The 14,440-nt window shown below is 43.4% G+C and overlaps 1 protein-coding gene across 15 annotated transcripts in view; it reads left to right on the plus strand.

Moving 5' to 3' along the window:
* Positions 1–681: 681 nt before the first annotated feature.
* Positions 682–14,440, plus strand: part of MARK3 (microtubule affinity regulating kinase 3) — a 65,267-nt gene continuing 51,508 nt past the window's right edge. For 3 of the 15 annotated variants that reach the window (XM_054201299.1, XM_054201302.1, XM_054201303.1), the window contains exons 1-3: positions 683–1,366; positions 9,404–9,442; positions 14,055–14,246. In XM_054201299.1, coding sequence (XP_054057274.1) covers positions 1,316–1,366; positions 9,404–9,442; positions 14,055–14,246 — 282 coding nt within the window. In that variant the 5' untranslated portion in view covers positions 683–1,315. Of the gene's footprint in view, positions 1,367–3,697; positions 3,814–9,403; positions 9,443–14,054; positions 14,247–14,440 lie in introns of all 15 variants that reach the window. The other 12 variants (XM_054201304.1, XM_054201306.1, XM_054201310.1 and 9 more) reach the window with 7 other exon arrangements.

Genomic DNA, 14,440 nt, shown 5'->3' on the forward strand with positions numbered 1-14,440 from the left:
ATGCCCCATCCCTGGAAACATTCAAGGTCAGGTTGGACGGGACTTCGAGCAACTTGATCTAGTTGAAGATGTCCCTGCTCATTGCAGGGGGCTTGGACTAGATGGCCTTTAAAAGTCCCTTCCAACCCAAACTATCCTATGATTCTATGAAAAGGGAGGCCATGCTTTGGGAGAAGACTTGAGGACCAAACCATGAACACGGCTATGCAGCCGGGGTGTTTCTGGAGGACACATGTCCCTGCTCCTGGCTGTGAGCAGGCAGCAGGGTCTGTCCCCGCGTCCCTTCTCCGGCTGAGGACTGGCCCCCCAAGGAGGAGATGCTGCCATTTCTCCCACCACCCTCCGCTCCTTCACCCCCTCTGCCCCACGCTGCTCCCCAACACCTCGCCCCACCGGTTCTCCCCTCAGGCCCGGCCCCGGCCGCACCGGGGGTCCCGCCGCTCCCCGAGGGCCTGTTGAGGAGAATCCCCCTCTCCAGGCCGCGCCGCCCCGGGGGGCGAACCGCTCCCACTGGCCGACGCCCGGAAGAGGAGGGGGGGGAATCACCCCACGAGGAAGGGCCGGGCCCGGCCCCGCTCGCCGCCGCCGGGACCCCGCCCCGCCGCGGCCCTAGCAACAAGCCGCCGGCGCCGGCCTCCCCGGCGCGGCCGGGCGGGGGGCGGGCCCTTCCGGTTCATGTCGGAGCTGGGCTCCGCGCGGAGGAAGCCGGGCGGCCATCTTGGCTCGTCCGGTAACGGCGGAGGGGCGAGTGTTAGGCGGGCGGGCAGAGGCGGGCCATTATGCGAGCGGCGGCCCGGTGAAGCGGGGCCGGGGCGGGGGAAGGAGAGGGGAGCCCCCCTCGGCAGCGGGCCCGCGCTAACCGCCGTGCCCCGGCTTGCGTCGGAGAGTGGCCGGCGAGAGGAGCCGGGCTGCGCCCCGCTGCCGCCTCCTCCCCGCCCGCCCTGCGTTCCCCCCTCCCCTCCCCCTATCCCGGAGTCGCTGCCTCGCCGCCTCCCTTCCCCCGGCTCCATCCCTCCCCGCTTGATGAGGCGCCCCGCTCCCCGCTGCTGACCCCCGCGGAGTCCGGCCTGGCCGTAGGATGAGCCCGGAGGACTCGGAGGGGGCGAGGCGGCTCCGCTCCCTGAGGGGCATCTAGCTCGGGCGTGGGGCGCCGCCGGAGGGTGGGGGGCACCGAAGCGACGCCGCCCCCCCGCCAGCCCACCTGGTCCTTCATGGTGGCTCCCTGCGACCACCATCTCCGAGCAGACGGGGGCCGGTGTGTGTGTGTGTGTGCGCGCCGCCGTCGCGGGCAGCGCGGCCGCCCGAGGGAAGTAAAATGTCCACTCGGACTCCATTGCCCACGGTGAACGAGCGCGACACCGAGAACGTGAGTACCGCCGGCCGCGGGGGGGGGACCGGCCCCAGCACCCTCCCCCGGCCCCGCCGCCTCTGGGGGTCACCGGGCGCCGGCCAGCCGGGGGAAGGGGCGGGGGGGGGGGGACATCGCCCTGCTCTCATTAACCTCTTACGGCTTGCACTGTTCCCGAATTGCGGATTTATTTTAAATTAATTATTTTTTTTAACTCCCCACCCACCCGCCCAGCACGGTTTCCCTATTATTGGCGGGCATTCCTCCCCCAGACCCGGTGTCCCCCTCTCTAACGCTTTATTCCAGTGTCTCTCGGTGGCGGGGATGGGGTTTGTCGTGGTGGTAGCGGGGGAGAGAAGATCGGCGGTGGGGAGGGGGGGTGGTCTCCTGGTGGGTTGCTGTATTCTCCTAATATGCCAACTTACTGCTAAAAGCAGTGGAATAAACCTCTAGTAAACAGATGGGAATAATTCAGCTTTGGTAGGGGTGGGCTAGGTGACCTAGATAATAGGCCTCTTCCCTGCTTAATTTGCAGGGTTCTCTTTGATAATGACGCTGTTAGACTAGTCACCTGTTCAGATGACATTAAAAGGGTTTCTTTATTGGAATTATCTTACAGATAAGGGAGCCTGTTCCTTCCCCCCTCCCCCCCTTTTTTTTTTCCTTAACAAAGCCAGGGTTTAGGACATTTTATTTACAAGATTGAGTCAAAGACTGTATTAACAATCACACAGGTCGTATGCTAAAGGAAGAAAGAAAAAAAAAAGTAGTCCCACCACAAGGGCAGATAGCCACAAACGAAGCTCAGCAGGAGACTCCCTTTCTGCAGATAGGAGCTGTATTTCTTTTAGGTTAAAACTTACTTGATCCCGGTGTATCCTGTCTAACTATTTTTCTGCATAGGCTCGGATACATCCCCAAATGATAAACAGAAGGGAGTTGTCAGTCACTGTAGTCTAAAATGAGTCGATCAGTGAACTTTGTATTCAGCTTTCTGTAAAGGCTATCTGATATTCTTTAGGAGACAGACGCTAAGCTTGACAGAGGAGGCTTTTTTTGCGAGGACTGCTTGTGTTTTGAACTGGCATAAAAAGTGGAAACTTTGGTTAAAGATCAGGAAGAACTGTTGGATTGTTCTAGACCATAAATAGTCCAAGAAATGTGATGGTAGCCCCATTGTTTAAAACAAGACCAGACAAAGTGTCAGAAAACATGCTGCATGGAACAATTACTGCATTACTAGGGATTTAGATTTTATTGACATAATAGGCACTTTTGACTTCTCTGATCTTTATTTGTTTTAGCGCTAGATGCAACCTGCAGGCTAAGGGCTGTATTGAGCAAAAAGCCAAGTAAGCATATTTGGTTGTAAAATCTCAATGAGCTTCCTGCCTTCTGGAAGAAAATAATTAAAATATTATGCGGCCCTTCCTATGCCATGGGGAGAGTTGAAGTTGTAGCATACTCTACAAAATACTATACAAAGCTTATTTGTATAATTGTTTTAGTCTATAAGCAAACCTGACAGAGGTTTTCAAGCTCTACATATATGTGTGGAGGCCACCCAGTATATCATTTTAGGAAGTGTTCAGATCAGGTTCTCTAATGTAGTTAATTCAAACTCTGCTATGGATAACTTAATGGTGGGAAGACTTAAAATGTGCTCGAGGAAGTACATTATTCACAAGCTGTGTGTTCTAGCACTTGAAGTTAGATTTTTACATGTCTTCCACTTAAGGCACCTTGTTCACACTTCAAAATATTGGTCTAACACTTCTCGTTCTTTAGTAATCTTAATAATTTAACATACGGGGATTGTCTTGCTTGCAGATTAATTGCCTTAGGTTTAGATTAAGGCATATCTTTCAACTGCTGTAATCTGGGCTGGTGACCACAGAAATACCTGTAGGTAGTGATACTGACAGGGAGACAAATCCATTGAACTAACCTCCTTGTACAATACCGTGTTCCTCAAGAAGCTGCCTCATGTTCTGGCCATCAGCTATCTAGAAATTCACCAGAAACCCTTGCTTAAAACTAAATTTAAATCTGACATTTAGTTTGTCTGAATTACCCCTACAGCTGTGAGTGCCAGGTCTCTTTTTTAATAGCAAATGTGACAATTTTGATACTTCAGCTAACTGTTCTTCCACCCCAAAGCTGGCTGTATTGTGTTGGCAGGTAAATTGAGCTCTTGATTCTCTTTCACGTAAGAGAAGTCTTAATTAGTTAATATTTGTAGGACTCTTTGAAGCTCGGGTGGGAAGAGGCTTAAGAGATGCCAAAGTATTCAGCCAGCCCTTAGGCCATGGTTGTGGACCCACTTAATGCCTTCTTTCTACTTGGAAGGTTACCACTGCTGACAAAGGCTTGGCTGGTGTTGAATCTGGTTGAAGCGTGCTGATCGTAGCTTACCCATGCCTATACTTGCAGTTTTGAAAATGAAGTTAGCCTCCAGAATGACGGTGAGCGTAAATTATCATTGTCTGTTCTTGCAGTTAACCACGTTCAGTGCTTGGCAACTCCTGTTGAATAGACAAGGTCTAATTGTCAGTGCTCAGTTTTTTTTTTTTTTTTAAGGCAGTGTATACCACTTCTTACCGAGACACTTCATGCATGTACTGCTGAAGTGGAAATACCGTCACAGTAACTTTCCCCAAAAGCCAGTCACAGCTATCAAGCCTTTAGTGCCTTTGAGATTAAAGAATTTGGCTCCGAGTCACCTGGTTTTGAGAGGAAAGGCATCCCAGATGATCTGTGATCACAGGAACTTCACACTTGAACAGTTGGAAGCTGGCTGTTGGCCTGCAATGAGCTGGCTTCTTACCACAAAGGTAGAGCAGCTCCTTGCTGGCCATGTCTTGTGTGGCAATGGCTGCCAGCTGCTTAGGGGACAGAAGTGAAGGAGGGGATCAGATCTTTTCTGTCTTCTTCAGAATTATCTCCTGCATGTGGGAGAAAAAGCAAGAGAGGCAGCAGAGACCTCCTTCATCCAAATCTGGGAGACACGGTAGACACAGACGAAGGACCTGTAGGTCACGGAAGAATAAGTAAACTTGTTTTACTAGTGACGAGGAGGAAGGGAAAGGAGATAGAGGAGGAAAGAGTATGGAAACACAATGTGAAGGAAGGTAGATGGTGGAAAACAAAGAGGAGGCATAGAGGAATGTGCATATGGCAGGATGGAGGACAAGCGACAAAGAAATAGGAGCAGAAGAAACAAGATTGTAGAGAGTAGGACAAATATTTGTTAAAAAAAATTCCCAAAGAGTGGCAAGGTGGTAGGGAACTAGATAGAAACAAGGAAATACAGGGGGTATGGAGGTTGGTGGTTTTTTTTTTTTTTTTTAAGGAACATGAAATAGAAAAGAAAAATCGACTAGTTTAATTTGAACCTCTGTCGGTTGCACAGCTGTGTTTCTGGGGGAAAAGTAACTGTTTTGGATGTGTTGGTAATGCAGGCCAATTTGAATTAAAAAAATACAAGTAATTTGAGGAAAAGCGAGACTAAAATGTACTCTTATCTCCATGACTGTGCCTAATGTGAAAAATTTGCTATTGAAAAGTGCCAGTGTGATGGCAACTGTGCTTGTACAAGCCTTTACAAAAGGATTCTGTGCAGCAAAAGTATCTAATTTAATTTTTTTTTATTTAAAATGGTTTAGTAACGGCAGGGTTAGAATCAAAAATTTGTTTTTAAGATATTGTGAAGGTTAGTGCAGTACCTCTTGATTTATTACCAATCAGCTATGAAATGCATTAGAGCATTTGCAGACAATATGCAAGCTCACATTATTCTATATATTATTTATCAGTCTTCTCCTATTACAAATAGATCTGTAATCGGAATGCTTTCTTCCGTAGCGTGAAACCCTGTTTTGTTTTGTTTTTTTAAAAGAAGGGGGTGAGGAGGAAAGCGTGCCTGTGGCCAAGAGTTCTGGTAGATTTTCTTCTACGTGGACCATTTATGTTTTTCCATATTTTTCACCAGTTGTCATAAATGGTCTGGTTTGAAATAAATTAGGTGAAGGTGGCAAAATAACTAGAAATAAACTATGTTTTAGGAGTTCACCTGGGATGTATTTTTTTTAATTCCAGATTTTCACAGAGCAGGAAAATGCTTTTTGTGCATTTTTTTTTACTGCCTGGGATGCCTGATAGGTCCAGTACTGTGTTTGTACTCAAAAAATACCCGATTAGGTTGTGTGGCATTGCGAGTCAGCCACTGACTGTTAGTATTTTCACATCTTGAAGTGAGAGGTTTCATTCTTCAGCTCTGCCAAACAGCCTGTGCCGTGTCGTTTAATCATTTCGGTTTCACTGTCAGCTCCAACTGATAGGAGGCTGCTGGGGGCGTCAGCCTTGGCTGCCTCTCCCCACCTGTGGTTTGTGCCGGCACTAATTACTGCGGGGCTGTACGACGAGTCTGCTCAGCGCTCTGACCTGACTCAAATGAATCCTTAAGAAAAGTGGGTTTATCCCTGTTCTGCGTTTCTGCAAATACTGCCACAGAGGAGGGGATGGGAATATCCAGTTCAGGTGGGAAAGGATAGAAATGCTTCTTACTATTTTGGGTTTGGTTTGATTTAAGCCAGTCATAGCACCCTAGGGCTAAGGCAACTTGAGTTATGCCACAACTACAAAGAGAGATGTATAACTGCAGTGGTGTACCTTTCACAAATTGTAGTGGTCTGCTCCTGGAAGCCAACTTCTTTTTTTCCTTTTTTTATGTTATTTCAGTAACTCAGAAAAATTAAGCTACAGGATCTTACTCCAGAAGTTGTTAAAAAGTCAGACGTAGTTCATCTATTTTACGAGCACCACTGAACGTGACTTAAATTGTGGCCTTAGAAATAGCAGTCTGAAAAAAAGAACACAACTACAGAAATTATTGAAAGAAAATAATCAAGAGGAAATACGGGGTTTAATACACTAAACTTCATAGACTTCTTCCTAGGTTTTCTTACCTGGTTGATTCTCCATTTTAATTCTAGTCAAAAGACATGCTCGCATTGATGTAAGCGGACAGTTCCTGTTGACTACATGTCTCAGGTGACTCAAGTCAAAGGAATTCTGAGAGTGGAGGCATTTGTCTCTCCAGATCTCCATTTCAGATGATATATAAGTAGCATGTGTCTGCAACTTCCTCCTCTTCTCAGGCAAGTAATGCTGCCTTATGGATGTCAGCCAGATCAAAAATGGAGGTCACTTTTTTTTTTTAGGCTCATGGCATATCAAGGTTGGCTCTGCTTAGTGTGGAGATCGTTTGCCACTGAAAATCTTTAGAATGTATGATGAATAGATGCTCACTGCTCTTAAAACACAAACCTGAAAGGTACTGAGTACACCTGTGCTAACACTCCAGTCAGTCTCCTGGATGAAACCCTTGGCTCAAGAAGAATTCTTGGCCTGTAAAGCAGCAACTTGTTGAGCTCCGTGTGCGTATATATACATATAAACAAAAATTAACTTTCAAATAAAATTTGTTCCTGCAGGGTTAAAGCCTAAACAAAGTTTTCTATCTGCAAGCTCAATGTGGTCTTTGAAAACCAACTGTGAGGGTTTTTTTTTGTTTAGCATGTAATTACTGACAGCGATGATTCTGGAAACAACTTAGTTGGCAGTATTGTTGATGAAGAATAGAATATGGTTGGCTCTTCAGCTATTATTCCCCAGGCTGATGTCAATAAATATCCATTTTAATCAGCAGTAAAGAAACTGGCTGGAAAGATATGATGAATGTCAGATCTTGATAATGTGAAGCAACAAAAGAGCTTTTAAAAACTTTTTCTAACAGGCACCAGACTTATCTTTTTGATTATACAAGCAGTATTTCTTCACTGTTGTGTTGTTCAGTGCTAATCGTGGAATTACAGATTCACTCTCTTTCATATGCTGTGTAGAGTATGAACCAAATGATGTCAAATAAGTGGGCAGAGGCTGTGGTGGTTATATACATGGAAAGGACTCCTGAGCCAGACCCTGTATGCCCACGAAGGGGAGCATCCTTCCTTCGCTGAAGGATGTTAGTGCTTTGCTATTGGTGCTCTCCTGTTCTGATCTTCAGGTCAGTGGTGCAGTTGTCACTAGCTCTTCCCACCGCTGGTCTGTGGCCAGAATTATGAGCATGCTGACTGTTAATCCTGTTTTTATCTTTATTTCACCCTCCTTGCTGAGGTTAGGGAGCATTAGGAATGTATGTCAAGAGGTATAGCCTGTGTGCGCTAAAGCCTGTATTTACTCTTCAGGATCTCCCTTTAAACTGGTTGTTTGACAAATATGACCTAATTAAACTAGCCACTCATTTTCCTGAAGTGTCATACCAGTTAAATAAAAATGAGTATTATGGTAGGCTGAGAATTGCGTGGTGAGTTCTTCACCTTTTGACAATGGAAGCATCCAAATTAGTGTTTTCTCTTTTATCAGCTATAGTGTGTTTCTAGAAGGTCTGTTTGTCTCCCTTGCTGAGTTCTGACCCTCTCAGTTGTTCCACTCGATCGCAGCATCCATAACGGTAGGGCTGTACCACACATCAGTGAACAAATCTGCCTTCATGGATTGATAACTTCAGTGCCACATTGGATACCGTTTCTCTTTGTAGGACAGCGTTTAAAATTTTATGAGATGGAAGCCATGACTGTTCACCCTTAAGAGTGATTATGTAGCAAGGTAGTCTAAAAACCGCCTTTTAATTATATGTGCTGAAACATCGGCACGGGCATACTGGGTCTGACAAAACCCACCTTGCTCTATGTCCTGATTTGTGCCCTGGTCAGTGGTAGGAGGCAAGTAAAATCAGGACAAGTACGGGATGTCTTCATCTGATGTCTTCCTATTTTATAATATAGGAAAATAATGTACTATTTTATAATATATCATGAGTTAGGGATTCCCAGAGCAGTAACTGGTATATAGACAATTGTGGTTGACTGTTTGCTGTGACACCTCTTGGTGCTTGCCAGAAATGTAAGTCTGTGTTTTGACTTTCCAGTAGAATTCCTTCGTCAGCAGTCACAGGATGCCCTGCTGTGCTGTTTCACGGGTATATCCGCGCAATAAGATGCTACCTCTGTGAATATCCTTAGGGCTAACCTTTTTTCTCTTACGCTGAGAAGTACTCAGCAGTCTGTATGTTCTTAAAGATGTTAATGATGAATAGGAAATAAGATACAACACATTGTTAGGAAGGGCTGTGGTGAAATATGTCTTCGCTTGTTTCATTTAAAATATTTCTGTGTTTTAAAAAACTGTTTCCTGATAAGTTTTTCTGTAAATAAGAGTGCTGGTGGGGAGTGCACAGCCAGAAATGACCATGTATTTATATGTTGTGTGCCCAAGTTAGGGTAAGGAAGCAATTTAGTGTCTCAAATGTTCATCATTTCCTGGAATGTTTAGTTTATTAACATTTTATGGGTAGGCTTTAAGTACAATTTTTTCTTATTATAATTAAAAATGCAGAATCAAATGAGGCTATCATGATTCTTACTGGTCTGTCAGCTTTCCAAGAAATTCTATAATATAACTTCATAGTATTTCATACAGAGGTGAAGGTAACAGCTAAGGTAATAAACATTCCTAGAGACTTTTGTAAGATTACATTTTATTAATTCATTTGGCTGATGAGAAGGTAGTTTTCGCTATTGTATAAAATAAATATTTTTTTAAAAATATGTTAATACCGTTTGTCTTCCCTATTTTAGAAAGCAAGCTTCCTACTTACTGTAAATAAGCATGGATTTTTGCAGGTCTTGGGCATTTAATTTCTTAATGTTTTTCAGCTCTTCAAATGGATATCAGATCCTGTCTCTTCCAGATTTTTCTCAGCTGTTGGCACCTTCTTAAGCAGTCTAAGAACTTTGATACTAGTCATGCTCTGCCCTGTGTGTTTCTAATGCTCTGAATGTTGAGATATCTCTAATCATACAGATACTGGATAAAAGTTAACATCTACCAAAAAGATTTCCGTTATTGGCACCTTCATACTTCATTTGCTTTTTACTTTCTTTTCTTTTCTTTTTCTTTCTCTTCATGCTAATCATTATCTGGCTATGAAAGGATGTCGGCTCATCATTGGGGGAAGGCTTTTGCGAAAAGGTGGGTTTTGCATCGTGTTCCAAATATAGTTGGTCTTAGGCTCAGTCCCTCCCTCTCAGTAAGGTCTCTCACAAATGGAGATGTTCTACTCGATTTCCTGTGGGGTTGAGTAATACCAGGGTGGGGCTGGGGGGAGGCGGAGGAGGAGAATGCTGCTTTTTTTTTTTTTTTTTAAATGAGAGAGGTTGTCTTGTTGGCTTGAAAATGGATAGTTTTTTAGAGCACCCTCCTTCTATGTGGAAAAACAAACGAACAAACAACCATCTTTAAAGTATTTAAAAGATTTTTGAAATGGAACCTGATGCATGCCAAGATACGGAAGAAAGTGCTGTCTTGTCATGAGTGGATTTCAGGAGACGTCTCTTTTAAGAGAGATGGTGACTCTGGCTAGCCTGAAGCCACACAAAATATACAGTCTCCTTGCTTTAGTTCCCGATCTGCAGTATAATGGTCTTCCTTTGCGTGAAAACAGGTATTTTGGGAATCCCTCAGCCATGGTGAGTGTCATGAACAAGTGTTACCCTTACACAGAACGTGCTTCCAGGAGATACATACAGCTCACCTACCTCAATGAATGGAAAATTACTACAAATAAACACATGCTTGTTTTAAATTTTGTGTTTTTAAGACAAACCCTCTTTCTTACTGAAGCCATATAAATGCAGACCTAGGAAAGAAGCCTGAAACCGAACAGAATCTTTGGGGGTTAGGGGGTGAGGGAAGCAAAATCTGCGGAGTTGAGGGTCTGCTTGGGAAAAGACAAATGACCTGCATCTCAATGTAGAGCAGAGGATGCTATTGCTATTTCTCCAGGCTGAGACTGGAGCTGTTAATCTGTGATGGTGGTTTTGTTGCATCAAGATAGCTGTTGAGGAAGCTGCCCTATGAAGAAGCTGAGTACAGCCAAATGCTATACAAGCCAATGCCTGACTCGAACTTTTCCTGCACCATCTATATTTTTGCTTTTTGCCTACACCGTTTAGCTTCTCATCTACCTATCATGGCTTCTTAAAAATTATTTGGATGGGAGAAACACTTTTACTCTATTTTGATTTTATGCCTTTTAGTATTTTATGCTACCAAGCCTTCTTCTTTCTTCATCTCCATAAGCAAAAGAAAATCCATGTTGAAACTGGGAAGCTGTTTTCTGTAGTTTTTTAGAAAGTTTGTGTTCTGTTTGATACAATAATCTTGTATTTGACAGAGGAAGGACTTGCTGATAGATTTACTTACGTGAAGTGAAATAAAGTCCAAATGAGATGTACTTGCAAATGGACAGATTTTTACAGAGCAAAACACAGCTACGAGCAAGTCAATTGAAGATAACTAAAATGCTTAGGAACACACAGCTTGATATTCAGAAACCACATCTGAAATAGGTCATTTTCTTGAAAAGAAATAATCTGGGTTAGGGTGGAAATGCAAACCTCCGTACAAGGAGATCGTGTTAAATTTATCAGCACTGGTCCAAATAAGTTCACAGCTGTTAATTCCTCCCTTTAAGCGTAAAGCTAGAAAGCATGAAAAAAATGATAGGGCATAAGAAGCCATTCCTCAACAGAGGACAGTGAAGCTCTCAAGATAAATTTGCTGTGGTGGTTTACGATGTGGAATAGTATAATCTTTCTTTTACCTAACATTATTTATATATAGTAGGATATGAGTAAGATCAGTTCTGAATAGCCTGTGCACAGGTTCTCTGGTTTGGGAATACATGGTACCTGACGCCCACGTCTCAGCTGCCTCGTAAGCTGCCTCAGGTCTAACGTAGTTTATTAGTTCAGGCACAAAACAGCACAGATGCAGATACTCTGTTTTCAGTCTCATCTGTGTGGTTCAAAGGTAACCTACTTGTTGAATGTGTCTGCTGGGGATCCTGAGCTAATAAGCCCTGCTCGCAGGTAGGCTGAAGCCAGTTTATGTTCCTGTGCCACGTGTGCCCAGGCACGAAAGGGCTGTAGTCTAAATAGTTCTGATAGACTTCTTTTTCTGAGGTAGGTTATCAGCCCGGTGTAGTGCAATGTGAAGTAGTACAGCTGTATTCCTGGGATGCTGTACTTGAAGTAAAAGTGAGCCTTCTGATATATCCAAGAAATATTCTTGTGGCCCTGTACAGAACATCCCGGTTCCTGATTGCTGGGGGTAGCAATGTAGGAGGATGTTAACTTTTAGCATCAGCAGTTGCTGCTTTTTTCTAGCTGGTCTGAATAACTTGACACTTGAAGGTACCAAAGGAGCTGACAGAGAAGTTCTCTGCATTGCGCGCTGCAGGGTTTGTTGGAAGTCGAAGTTCAGGGAAGTACAGAGGATTGGCATTGCTGTGCCAGTGTATACAGGGGTAAATAAGATGGCCTGAACAACCAGCACCAGCCTGGCATTAAGGGCATGCAAAATAGTGAAATTGCTGATACAGGATTTCACTGGCTTTAGTAGTTCCTTCAGCTGGGGGACTCATCTTGTCCTCCCTCTCCTTGAGAATTATTGATTGATAAATTGTTATCTAGTTGTCATAGGTCTTGAGATATTAGTGAGAACAAGGAATTGTTATCAAGCATTGAATTTTTACTGGATGTTATTATGGGCGTTCTTCTTGTTCCTATGTCATTTATTAGTGGTTTGGAAGAAGAGTATACTACCGCTCCTGAAAACTAGGATAAAGATTGCTTGAATATTAAATAGGCCAGGATGGGCCAATCATCAAGAACATGTAATAACCTGCATGTAAGGAAACTTTGCGTTTCACTTAAGCCAAATGTAAGATCATGTCTTTAAGGAACCAGGAATGAAAGTCGTCATGTGTGGTAAGGGAATGGGAGGCAATAATTTTAAAGGAGAGTTAGGGTCGGGGTTGAATGGTCAGATACAGACGGTCTTCTCCCAAGAAGGGCTGGTTCTGTCCATGTAAAATCAGTGGAGAGTTGAACAGAAGATGCGATCTCAGTGTTTAGTCCTCCTGCACCTGCTGTTGATATGGTATGTCCAGTTCTAGCGTGAGCCCCACAAAGAGATGTTGGAAAAATAGGAGAGGGTTCTGAAAAGAACTATGAAAAATGTTTTCTTGTCTTTAATTGTTCTCACAGCAGCCTATTTAGGGAGATAGATAGATAGATACAAAACTTCTGAAGTGAAGGAATAATGTGATCATAGTAATTAAGTACCTATATGGGAAGTACAAATCCAGTGATAAACCAGTAGTCGGGCAGTAAGGAGAAACTAAAGCCAAATTGATACTAAAACGTCGTATGCACCACAGTGTGTGTGTGTGGGCTTTAAATAGTAACTATTGAAACAATCTTCCGAGATTTGCGTAGACTAGTATCAATACTATTTCTTAAATGAAATGAATGTGTTTTTAAAAATAATTGAATCACAGCTGTTGCACTCAAATTAACAAACCAAGGAACTTAAGATGCCGGAGTATATGGTCACAAGGTTATGTCAGGTTATTAAACAGAGTGTGAAATTTGCCTATTGTCGTGCAAGTATGGATTTGTTCATTTGTGCCTGTACCAGGGTTGTTAGCTCTTGAGTTATGATCTCACATCCTTATGCTGCAGTGATTTTCAGACTGAGTGTTGCTGTATGCCAGATTTTCGGTTGCCCCCGCTGGGTTTCAGCAAGAGGAGTAGTAGTAGAAGAGCAAGATCTGGGATTTCTGGGATGACTGAATTTAACGTGTCATCTTCTGTGTAGCCAGGCGTTTGCTCCACACTTGCAGACTACTGAGCATTTCTAACTACTACTTTAATTAGTGAAGTTGGTATGTAGACTGCAACCGTGTGTTCAGAACTGAGAGACATGAGCAGTCCCTTAGTTTCTTTCATAAACAGGCTATCAGGAAATGAAGAAGACTTTACTGTTTTCTTAACCATGTGATCTAATGAATAAAGACTATTATAGGTATGATATATACCCATTCATTTTCACAATTAATAGCTGTTCAGGGAAACTGAGTGAAAGGAACTTAACAGATTGCAGACAATATCTCAGGTGTCTCTAACTGGTGCTCAGCCTATTGATATCTGAGGTTTCTATACATTAGGTAAGATTTCTTCCCTTTTCCAGGCCTTCCTGGCTATAAGGTTTTGTAGGAACGCGAGTCTAGTATGAAAAAAAAAAACCAACAAAAAAAAAACCCAAAAAAAACCCAAAAAAACTTTTAGTACTCTACCAGTAGTGTTAAACTGTCCAGTAAGGGTGAACATTTTACTGTGTGTGCTTTTGGAAAAGCTTTGTTCATGTCTCCTTTCTAAAGCTTTCCTGCTCTAGCTAGGCATAGTAATGCTAACAGGAAATAGTATGAAATACCTCCACGTTCTGTAACTGATTCATTAGTTCACGTAGGTTAGTTAAAAATGCTCAACTGTTGCTGCAGTTCAGGTGACGTTCCACTTGGTCCTTACCAGGGGGTGAAATGGATATTGTGTTATGAACTGGGAGCCTCTTTATTGTCCCCTTCAGGGCAAAGTTCAACGTGAATCTGAAGTTCGAGTTGCATTCTTTGAAGGTTTCTTCAAAGGAATCGCTAATGTTTTTGATTGTTGTATACCTCTCATCATTGGTGTGTGTTGTCTTTATTTCTCAGCCTTATCTGTGTATGTTTTTATTGCAGCACGCATCCCATGCAGATGGACGGCAGGAAGTTTCCTCTCGAACTGGGCGCTCTGGAGCTCGCTGCAGGAGCTCTATAGCTTCCTGCGCAGATGAGCAGCAGAATATTGGAAATTACAGGCTCCTTAAAACGATTGGAAAGGGGAATTTTGCAAAAGTAAAACTGGCAAGGCACATCCTAACTGGCAGAGAGGTAAAGTGGTATGGGTATAAACACTAGTGAATTGCAGTAGGTGTGAAGATTCTCTTAGAATAGCATCATCTAAGTCTGTGAACATTTAGCACATTTTACTAGAGATACTGCCACTGATGTAGAAAAAAATAGAAATGGAAAACTGTATTTTTTCTTTTTTAGTAATGATTGCAAAACAATTTATCTTGAAAATG

Source organism: Rissa tridactyla, chromosome 4, assembly GCF_028500815.1.
Source record: "Rissa tridactyla isolate bRisTri1 chromosome 4, bRisTri1.patW.cur.20221130, whole genome shotgun sequence".
In the NCBI taxonomy this organism is placed as follows: Eukaryota; Metazoa; Chordata; class Aves; order Charadriiformes; family Laridae; genus Rissa; species Rissa tridactyla.